The sequence below is a fragment of the Gambusia affinis genome, linkage group LG01, assembly GCF_019740435.1.
Source record: "Gambusia affinis linkage group LG01, SWU_Gaff_1.0, whole genome shotgun sequence".
NCBI classification, from domain to species: domain Eukaryota; kingdom Metazoa; phylum Chordata; class Actinopteri; order Cyprinodontiformes; family Poeciliidae; genus Gambusia; species Gambusia affinis.
In genome coordinates this window covers 23,652,536-23,663,838 of record NC_057868.1, presented here as the reverse complement: position 1 = coordinate 23,663,838, position 11,303 = coordinate 23,652,536, and the positions used below count along the sequence as shown (strand labels likewise).

At 38.6% G+C, this 11,303-nt stretch overlaps 1 protein-coding gene and 1 long non-coding RNA gene across 2 annotated transcripts; one reads left to right on the top strand and one right to left on the bottom strand.

The window, feature by feature from the left end:
- The first annotated feature begins 1,867 nt into the window (after positions 1-1,867).
- LOC122837167 lies at positions 1,868-4,295 on the top strand. Its single transcript, XR_006371715.1, has 3 exons — positions 1,868-1,971; positions 3,197-3,290; positions 3,768-4,295. It is a non-coding gene; the product is annotated as an uncharacterized LOC122837167 (long non-coding RNA).
- Positions 4,296-4,987: 692 nt separating this feature from the next.
- Positions 4,988-10,286, bottom strand: alx3 (ALX homeobox 3). The gene is made up of 4 exons (XM_044127314.1): positions 9,856-10,286; positions 6,726-7,000; positions 5,528-5,653; positions 4,988-5,384 (listed from the first exon to the last, which is right to left on the bottom strand). The coding sequence occupies exons 1-4, from the start codon at positions 10,241-10,243 to the stop codon at positions 5,031-5,033; spliced, it is 1,143 nt and encodes a 380-aa protein (XP_043983249.1). The 5' UTR covers positions 10,244-10,286; the 3' UTR covers positions 4,988-5,030.
- Positions 10,287-11,303: the final 1,017 nt, after the last annotated feature.

Sequence of the window (11,303 nt, the reverse complement as noted above, 5' to 3'; positions counted from 1 at the left end):
AAGGGATTAACAGGTTTCTGCAGGACTTGATGTCTGCAGAGGAGGTCAGACAGTCATTTGCTTTGGAACAGAGACGCATCTAAAATATGCAGGGCAGTGGTTCCCCAAGGACAGGAATGGAGACACATCTGTGCTAAGTAGATTCATTTCAGACAAGAGCGAAGTCAGCCCAAAGTATTTTACAGTTTTCACCTAAAACAATTTCTTTCAACCTCTATTAATTTTCTGAATTGTGCAATTTAGCTGACTAGCAATTTAAGAAACTGGTTTTTAGCTACTTGTTTACTCTAAACATGCATCAAATGCACAATTTTCAAATAATAAAGGTTTGGACTGTGGTAACTCATTCAAAACGTTGCGTACACATAGCCTATGTCTACAAAAGATAATTTGACTTCTGACTTTACAGTTATCCAGTTGCAGTCAATGAAACTCTCCACAATGATACTGAATTTCATTGTAGTACTGAATCCTCATTGCTTGCATTCATTATTGTTTGAACTAGGGGAACCTAAATATATAAAATTAAAATATAGAAAATATGCTCAGTAAGTGTTTAAAAGGAGCCTTTTTTCTGTTTATGCAGTAAATAATATAAAGTGATTCCTGCAGTTGTCAAACAAAATATTCTGTCATATAGTCAGTTTAGTTTTTTGTTGGAATAACTGTTGACTGTGAAAGATGATGGTTAAAAGTATACAATGTGGAATATAATGAAACAGAAAAATCCTCCTTCGAGCCTGATGAAACCTTCTTTGTTTTTTTGTATTAGTCCTGCAGCCCATTGCTGCACTTTGTGATGCAGATGTTAAGACTTTGACAAAATTGTAGAATTTATAGGCACATTTCATTGATGGATCATGGAGTTCTTCTCGACTTGATACCACATGGTGGCAGCATTTAAGCAATATTTTTGAAGACTTCTATTGTTTTTATCAAAAAAATCAATAAACCTAAAGACCACCACAGTCCTTATTCATAGACAAAACCTTTTGCTATGAATATTTCTGCTGCATAAATTTTAGTTTAACAGGATTATTCAAGACATATGTGACCACATCTAATTTACATCTGAAATAACTAAGTTAAAAAATGTGATCAAAGCCTATTTTCAGCAGTCTTCATAATGAATGGCACCCTTTGTAGAGTAAAAAGTCTTTAAAGAATTGCTTTTTTTTATCACAGTAGCTTAAATTGTCACTCAATATTTAATGTCATATTAATTTGCAATGCAGCTGCTGATGCTTTAATCAGCCTCTTTTCACCAATAAAACGAGAATTCACCTACACATTTTCACAAGGTGTAATAGAGGCATTTTAACAATTTTTAGTCTTTTCACAATTTCTCCACATCATCCAGCCATCGGTTCTCCAATATTCTCTCTTGTCTTCAGATCAACCAGCAGATTTTTAAATTGGTTGCATATTTTGAATCCTTATCCTGTCGAATCAGCCAATATTTACGCATTTTCACTTGTTTTGTCGTAGCCTTTCAATTTTTGTTTAAAGTGTTATTTTATACTGAAGAATTATTGATGCTCAAACGAGGCTTTTTGGATGACATGTTGCATCACTGATCTCTCATCATACCTAATGGCCATGAGGTGCTTTTTCACATGTTCTCTATTTGTTTCATGTCAGATCTAGTTGGAGTTTCTGTTGCAGTAAAGCTTGAGGTTAATCACATCTGACTAAAGTCCACAGTTCCAATTAATATCCCAGTAGAGTTTATCAAACCCGACATGTTTATCTTTGCTACGGTAGAACACAAAAAGCTTTTTATTCTTGGCATTGTCATTCCCAAGCAAAAATTTTGTACGTAAATAGTGTGTAAGTGTTGTTATGGTAACCTGGGGACCAGAAGATGCCACGCTTTGCTGTAGTTCTCCAACATGAAGCTTGGTGGATTGTTTTTTACTTTGAGTAAACTTGCATCTTTGTGCCAGGAGCTATAAGGGCAAGTTTAGGGGAGTAAGTATTTTAGAAAAAAAAAAGTAATATGTAAAAACAAATTAAACTAGATAATACTATATTTTAATGAGAATTTTAAAGGTTTCAGAAACTGTGTGCATTTTTACTCTGATCAGCTGGATAAAACCAAGAGCAACCAAATACTTTCAAAAGTCAGACTTAATCTCAGAATGAAGCTAAATGTGATATATTTGTAACTCTGAGATACCAGATACCAACTACTAATCTGGCTCTCCACAAATCTGATATTTATGAAATTGTGACAAGAAGAAATTATTGAAAGAAAGCTGAGGACACAAGACTAAAATTAAACTTGTGTATTGAAAACTAACACGGCACACCACTCTGAAAACATTCCTCCTTGGTGATAGCAGCATCATGCTGTGGGGTCGCATTTCTTGAACAGAGATGTTAAAGATGAGCAAATTAATCAGATACTGAATGGAGATAAATAAATTGAAATATTAGGAAAAATGTTGCCGGAGTCAACTAAAGACTTGAGACTGGGACGAAGGTTCAACTTCCAGCAGCACAATGACCCTAAAGCTACCACAAAATGGTCCAGATCAAAACCTGTGTTAAAATGGTCTAGTCAAAGCACACACTCAAATCCTCTTGAGAATCTGAGACTAATGTTCAATCTGACTGAGCTTTAGCTGTTATTCAAATAAGAATGAGCAAAACTTTCAGTGTCTAGATGTGGAAACATTAATGCACAATGCTGGTCGAGTTCTCAATAAAAATAGGAAAATAGAGAACATCACTCCAGTTCTAAAGTTCTTTCACCGGTTCCCTCTATCTCAGATAATAGACTTTAAAATACTTCAGTAGGTTTTAAAATTACTGAATGACTTAAGAGTAAATTGTTATAGCAACCCTCCAGACCTATCAGGTCTTCTGGTTGTCGTCTCCTCTGCTTTCCCAGAACCAGAACCAAACACAGAAAAGCAGAATTCAGTTTATGTTCTCGTCTAATCTGGAACAAACTTCCTTTAAATCAAAGTTGAAACCCTATTTTTTTTAGAGTTGTTTTTGACTAATATTAACGGTAACATCATTAATTTTTCTCTGTATTCCAACGTTTCATCAATTTCCTTTAACTTTCCACTCCAGTGTTAAGTTTGTTTGTTTGATGCTTTGTTGTTGTCATGTGAAGCATTTTTAATTGTCTTGTTGCTGAAATGTGGTATGCAAATAAACTTGCCTTGTCTCCTTACCTTTGCAGTAAAATATGATTCTTCAGTGTTGACTCAGAAGGATGAATTCACGTCACGTTTAAAGGATTACTCTGTAAAAGACAGCCGTGTGTCCTTTTCACAGTTAAGTGTTACTTTGTGTTTGTCTGTCATATCAAATACCAATAACACCCAAGGAAGTTTGTGGTTGTTGTATGACAAAATGTGAAAAAGTTGAAAGAGCATGAAAATATTATTGTAAGAATTTCAACTGAAAGAGTAGAGCTCATCTTTCATCCTGCCTTGTAGCTTTTATTCATTATATTTAAGTCCTTTTTGACTAATCCAAAAGACCATCAAGACAATTTTATTAATAAGAGGTTAAGCTTAATATATAAATCCATTCCACAAAGAAATTTGATTGTAATTTTATATTTGCTGTATTTCAACGAGTTGCATAGTGACTATTTTCCTAAACTCTAGGTATTTAAAATAAACCGAAGATACTCAAATTATGACTTTTCATTTTTCTATTGAGCTTGAAATATAAAATATTCCTGTTGCTCAAGAATATATGTAATTTTAAAAATATAATCATTCTCCATTTCTTCATCTCCCTAGAAGACGGCCACCTCTGTGGTCCCTTCTCGTCTTATCTTCTCCACTCATCCTGGGACGCAGTCGCAGAGTGCCATGTCACATGCGCTAGCAGTCGTCTCCCACGGCCTGGCTGGAATTCGAGGCTGTGGGTGTGGAAAGTGTTTCTGACGGTTTTGTGCATTCTTCAATTGGAACCACATGTTACAGAGCCTGAACGAGACCTGGCACAGGGAGCGAGGGAATATCAGATAATCTGCCCTGAGCGTTCTAGTCGCAGTGAGGCAGGCAAAGAATAAATCCAGTATTCCTCTTAGCCATCTCCGTTCCTGGGAGGACTTTAGTCCACCAGTGAAATATATATATTTTTTTCCTATCCACAGCTCAGCTTGTGCTCTCAGTCCTCAAATAGACTGACATGTTTGCCCATTACACAAATATGTTGGTATTTAGCAATTTAAGCCAGATGGGATGCTACGATGCAATGCTATGTTTACTTAGCAGTAAAGTGAAATGTTTAGGACAGAGAACAAAAAAGAAGATACTGTAATGCAAAATATGTCACATGAGACGGCCTGTTTTTCCTCTGAAAGATGACGAAAAAAACAAAGAAGCAGGTGGTTTGGTTGCAGGAGAAACGTGCCAAATTAAACTTTCTCCATGAAACTATAACTCAGATTGCCACAATAATTCGTTGTGTTAAAAACAAGACAAATAGCTGTGCCAGTGCATGAGCAGCCGTGAGTGAAGATTCATTACCAATACTGACATGTAGTCACTGGGTTTCGTTTTGCTCTAATAAACTAAGTCACAGTGTGCATCAGAGCAATAACGTCCCACAGAGCAGAAATCTTCATGTTTATGGGAAATGCGCCTGTAAAGTATTTCTGTCTCACGACCACATTTCTCCCAAACAAAGGACCCGAGTCGAGGCTGAACTGATTCCAGCTGATTCCGTTTTTGTCTCATCTTAAGCCAAAAATTGCATCCTGCCAGACAGCACATGTACATGGAGGGCTTTATTTCTGATCATCACTGGTTAATATGATACTTACAGCTTTTTTACATGCTTAAATAACTTCTTCTTCTTCTTCTTTTATTCCATTACTGTAACAAGAAACTGGAACTGGTGACAAAACAGGTGTCGGTGTTTCCAAATATCCAAATATCCATCACTTTTCCAGTGGTGTTCTGTGAAAACGCCACGAGTGAAACATGCAGGCGGTGTGTGTTTCTGCGGCTGTGTGTGCTTTGGCTCAGTCAGTGTGTTAAGAGGATCACTGGTGGTCATGTGGGCCAGGAGATGATACTGCCCGGCTCTTTGGCTTTCATTCGCAGCGCCACCAAACCCGTTGGTTTGTAGTCGCCCTCCGGCCCCTCGATGGCGGGCGGGCCAAGGCCTCCCGGGAAGCTGTGCAGGGAGTATAGGCCGTTGATGCCGTGGTGGTGAGGCGCATGGTGGTGGTGGTGGTGCGGGTGGCTGGGGGAGGCAGGCATGCTCATGAAGCCCTGCAAGTTGCTGTGGGGGTGAGGATATGGACCCATGCAGGACGATGGGATGGAGTCGGCTCCTAGGACGCAGGCCGCACCTGAACTGCCCCCTGCAGCTGAAGCAGTGGTTGGCCACAGGTTGCCCTGCATCTGGATGATGACAGATTTAGGATGGGAAACTTGATGGAAAGAAAAAATGTAAATCCTTCATATGGAGTAAAGTGCTCTGAAAGCATGATTGGAAACAAGTCAGATTTCTTGTGGAATAACTTGTCGGATTTGGAGTGACCCACCTGATATGCATCGTGACGAGGGAGAAGAGAAATATCGTAAGAAGCTGCAAAATGGTTGCGGACATCCTGGATTTTCCCGTAGCGTTCCCGTTTCCTCCATTTGGCTCGACGGTTTTGGAACCACACCTTTGAATCAAAGAGAAAAACAATAAATAAAGTGCCTTGCAGAAATATCCATACTGGCTGAGCGTGTTGTAAAGTTACAACCACAAACTTAACTGGATTTTATGTGGATTTCATGAGACAAACCAACACAATGGTGTGTTAAATTGGGAAGTGTACTTTTGTTTTATTTAAAAAGTTCAAATGAAAAACTAAGCTTTCCATGTTTTGCTCAAAATTCCACATTGGAATTACATCTGGACACATCTTTCCTGTCCAAGGTGAAGAGGCTACCCCCATGTGTCATTATTGATTTGTGATCTACAGCATTCATTTCCTAGGAGACAAAACATTTCTAATTTTACATTTAACTTTATTTATCTTCCACTGAACTCTAACAAGCTTCCCTTTATGCACCAAAAAAAAAAGCTTTCCAACAGCATGATGGTGCCTCCACCATGTTTCACAATATGGACTCTGTTGGTGTTGGTTTTCTGCCACACATTGCTCTTTGCATATGGGCCAAAAAGTACATTTCTAATTTAATCCGATCAAAGTTTCTTCATCCACATGTTTGGTGTGTCTACATTTCTTGTGGCAAAATGCAAATCAATTTTACTTTTCAGCAACAACTTCTTCTTACTAGACACACAAATTGTTGCTCAATCTGCAGATTTTCCCAGCTGAGCTCTGAATCTTTGCAGTTCCTCCAGAGGTACCATGGACCTTGAGGATGAATCAATGATGAATGCAGGCTGGTCAGTTTAGGTGGACAGTCATGTTGTTGATCAAAAATTTACAAACTGGCATTTGTTTGCACTGAATTTCATTAGAGAATAAATCTGGCTAAACGAATACCTGCTACGCTTTTAAAAATATTATTTACCAAAAAAGAATGAAGCCATGCAAAAAAAACAAAAAAAACACATTAAAGTTTATGACTGTAGCCTGTCAAAATGTGAAAAATATTTAAGGCACTTCTGAAGGCACTGACTGAAATATTAAAAGAAGTTAGTCAAAACCAGCCAGTCTTCAGGATGCATAATTTAATTCCTATTAAGTTCTTAACACAAGGTTTAAGATGTGATGCACACACCTGAACCCGGGCCTCGGTGAGCTCCGTCCTCAGAGCCAGCTGCTCTCGGGCGTACACATCGGGGTAGTGTGTCTTCTGAAACACTTTCTCCAGCTCCTCCAGCTGAAAGGTGCTGAAGGTGGTCCGGTTGCGCCGCTTCTTGCTTTTCCCTGATAAGTCTATGGAGTCGGCGATGGAGTCGCCCTGCAGGCCGCCGCTCTGCTCCTTCAGCTTCCCGCAGCAGTCTGGGCCCATCCCAGGATAGACCATGGCTTTTAGAGAGCCTTTCTCTCTGACTGAGGAGCACACAGAGAAAAAGCTGAGTCACCAAAGTTCTCTTTCAGGATTGAACGAGGTTTGTGTCCTTTAATAAAGCTTTTGAAAGATTTTGACTCAAGTTGGACTGTAGCTCAATGTTTAAGTGTTTAATTTGGCCTTCAGTCAACTCCTTGCCTTCCTGAACATTTTGAAGCCAAGATCAATCTTAAAAAATTGAAAGATTATTTTAACCAAATTGAAGTTTATTTTACAGACATGCGGAGCAGAAAGTTTATCGGTGACCTTGATGGACCTTTACACCTCAAGTCAGCAAGCTCAATGTTAAATATGACGGATGAAAACAACAGGAAGTTAAACAGCATTTTGTGTTGTCACTAAATGCTTGTAAGGCTGCTCTTAATGATTTTGAGATGTAATAATTTGTCTTTTAATTGAGAAATGTGTTCACTCTTTTATTCACAATGGCCTTAAACTGTTTCTGTTTTGTTGTGAACGTTTTGTAAACTCTGTGAGTCTGAGAATATTTTTTAACTTATATGATCCACTGAATGCAACAAATTTCAATCTCCTCCGAAATATTTTTTTTTTAAAGCTGCTTCACCTTGATCTGGTTTTAGCATTCAAGTTGCCATGGGAACTTAGAAGTTCTTAAGTACATCAGTCTTATAAACTCTTTAAAAAGTTGACACCAACAAGTCAAAAATCATTTAGAACAGCCTCTTCATGTGGTTTAAATGAGAGCTGGTGATGTTTGCTTGTTTCTCACTTTGGTTTACGAATTCAAACAGCCAAAATAATCAGTCTGAAACTCCCGAGGAAAACTAGAAACACAAGCAACGCTAATTCTGATTTAATTTGATCAGAGCAGACAAACTATATTTAGGTGGTAAACAGGCAGCTGACTTGGATTCAATTAAAGAGCAACATCGCAGTTGTAGGAGAGAGCACTGAAAAGGACATGTGAATGTTACAGGACAAACAGAAGCATAACTTTGCTTTACATACACATATAATTATTCCTGTTTAAGAAGTTTTGGATTACTGAAGTGTTTTTTCCCTCCTCGTTGGGTCATGTAAGAAATGTGAAGGCTTAATTTTGCTTCCTGTTGTCAGAGCAAGAACAGGGCAGCTCCCCTCCTGCAGTGTTTGGACGTTGTTGTCTGTTTTCATTATGTTTAGCCCATCAGTCCAGAAATGAACTACTCCATCTATTTGCAACCACCCACTCACTGGGGGCATGCTGACTCCCTACTTTGCTTTTCTCCTAATATAACGTAAGGCCTAACGCAAAATGCTCCGGACTGCAACATTAATTTCCTCATGTCCATTAGATCCAACCTTACACCACGAACTGAAAATGTTCTCAGACGCAAACATGGGCCGCAGGGCATTGAGCAGCTTTTAGCCTGTCAAGAACTCACATCCGCTTGGCCTCCATGGGTGAAACCGAAGATCCATATCATATGCAGCGTACAACGCAGAGGGAGTATCTCCAAAAGCAAAAGCAAGGCGTATCGAGCCGTTAGCAGGAGGACGTGATGGGATCCATCAGGTCCGAAGAAGTCAACCTCTCCGAATCCATTTACTGTGGAGCTGATCAGAATTTCTGGGCATAGTTCCTGCAACTTTTAAAGTAACTGAAGGAATTTTTTATGTTTAAAATAAATCTTGTATGAAGACCCTGAGGCAAAATCAATTGATTTTACAAAAAAAAAAATTTAATTTTGATTATTAAGTGTAACTGTATTACATTTAAATGTGTTAATGTGGAATAAGATCAAAAAGTATATTTCTCATCAAAACACTAAGTATAAATTCTAAAATAAATAAAATTACTTGGGTAGCTTTTATTTTAGTGTGTGTTAAAAAGAAAAAAGAAATACAGTTGCCTACAACAATCTAGACGGGCAAATGCAAAAATAAAAAAATGTAATAAGTTGTAAACTAGAATAACTGCTGTCCTAAAATAAAATAAAAAATAAAATGCCATTAAAGTAAATAAATAATTTTATAGTAAATGAAAACAAATCTTTTTAAATATCCTACTGTTTTTGATTGAGGTGACTTGGAGAGGCTGAGCCACAGCAGCAGTTACACCGGAGACAATCTAAGCAAGTCCAAACAGAAGCATATATAACAATAGTTTAGTAACAATTTATTTCTGCGAACAAAGTAAGAACGTTTCCTGAGAGGTCACAGACATTTGGGAGGACACCAGTCTCCTAAACCAAACGAGATTTAACAGGATTTAGTCTCTCGGCGCACTGATCATCACCTGAAATATTATAGAAATCTCTGTTTTTATCTTGAGAATAAGAACAACCTTTGTTGTATTATTCCGAATCCAGATTTTACAAAGTTTTCATCAACAAAAATTCCCTGTACTGCTTTGGAAAACTCACCGGAACTAATAAACGAAGCGAAATGAAACAATTACATAAGCTTCGATTTTACAAAAAAAAAACATTTAACGAGCCATTTCGGTGCAGCTGAGCACAATTCTGTTTTTTTGTTTGTTTGTTAGTTTGTTTTTGTTCGTTTTTTAAAAACAGGAAAATTGTGAAAAAGACGCTGATGAATGGGAAACGGTGAATTACTGAACCATAAACCTGAATGTTGATTCATTTACGCTCATGAATCAAACAACATCAAACAAAATCATTAGTTGCAAGAGAGACAGAAACACAGCTTTTAATTACAAATTCGATCCAATATTTGTAAATGTTTTCCACTCGCCATCCTCTCCACATTCAACTACATTTCGGTGCGATGCTTAAACGCGTCCTGAGAAAATTTTGTAAAATAAGTCTGCAATCGTGCAATTACCTCCCTCACTTTATAATTACTACACTTATATTTGCTTTTAACTCACCGTGTGAGCTGCTTTCATAAAACGCCGCTTTGTCGCTTATCAGCGCTTTGTGGTCCGGGTTTAAACTGTCCAGAAACTTGCCATGTTTGGGAGGAGACGCGGCCGCAGAGCTGTGCGTAAAGTCCGCAGCATCTCCAAACCTGCCCATGGAGGCGGCAGCGTACAGATCCCCTCGCAGGCCGAGACGGTGAGGAAGCGACGCCACAGCAGGATGGGGAGCGGGATGATTGGAGGGTTTCTGCAGCTCGTCGCAGGGGAGAAAGGAGCCGGAGCCGGAACCACTGCCTCCGCCTCCGCCTCCGCCGCCACCGCGCTCGAGTCCCGGAGAGTTGGCCGGTGTCCTCCCGCCGCTCTGGGCGGAGAAAGGCAAACAGCTCTCCGTCTCCATGGTTCTCGTCCAGTAGGCAGTTGAGACAACAGCGACTGGGCGCTGGCGGCCTGGGCACAGTGAGGGATTTTCACCTTTTTTTTCTCTCTCTCTCTCTCTTCTGTGCTCAAGTCAAGTGGGTGGGATTAAACAAATCAGAAACAAAGACCCGTGAAACGTCCACTGAAGGGTTGATGTGTGAGATAGGTTTGTGTGTGTGTGTTGAGTGTGTGTTGGTGTCCGGTAGTCTGATATAATCCGCCAAAAATGTAATCACGGGCGGTTTCTGTCCACCTAATTAACCATTTCAATGATATCATACATGCTATTTTTGCGCTATCGTCAGATCAAACGGGTCACACTGCAGCCACGGCCATTTGTTTTCCTTCAGTTCATCTACTTTTCCCTTCTCTTTCTAATTTCTTCAACTCCATGTTTGCACAAAGAGCAAGGTGTTTGTTTATCCGATTTTTCCTGTCAAGATGAAATGTTGTAGGTGGCTGAAAAATTATTCAGCTCATGTTCATGTTGTAGAAATCCGCGCCGGGGCCTTCGTCGGAGAAACACCGAAGATTCAGATTAAAACACAAATAAAGTTTAATTCGGCCAGGCATCTCTTAAAATATACAAGACACCGTTAAAGGAGTAGCAGTTTATCTAGATAATTTATTTGTTTTATTAGCGATTCATTCAAATATGCCATCGGTTTTTTAAATACATTTCTTTGTTGTCGTTACAGCAATCAAATCCTTCTTATTACCGCTGAACACATTTTTGGTTGTACCACTTTTGGACGATTTATTGCTGATTAAGATTTGGTCGGTTTACTTTAAGGTCTTTAATTTTTTTCTAATATGTGATGAAAGAAAAAAAAGATAAAATAAAAAAAAACAATTTATGTAATTGGGGAAAAAAACACAAAATTGTTTCTCTAGTAGGCGATGAGTTGTAAAAAGAAAAACTAAATCCCCTGTTAAAGTCTTAATTATCTGAACGACAAAATTATGATGCGTCTTTTCTTAAGGAATTGTCTGTCAAATAATAATTAAATACTTATATTAGAGTCAAGCCTATTAATAAT

Bases quoted from the DNA above. Each gene is read 5' to 3' on its own strand.
- alx3 (XM_044127314.1), bottom strand. From the start codon at position 10,243: ATGGAGACGGAGAGCTGTTTGCCTTTCTCCGCCCAGAGCGGCGGGAGG. The intron at 7,001-9,855 runs GTGAGTTAAAAG...TGTGCTCCTCAG, and splicing joins TTATGAAAGCAGCTCACACG to TCAGAGAGAAAGGCTCTCTA. The intron at 5,654-6,725 runs GTGTGTGCATCA...TTTGATTCAAAG, and splicing joins TCACCGAGGCCCGGGTTCAG to GTGTGGTTCCAAAACCGTCG.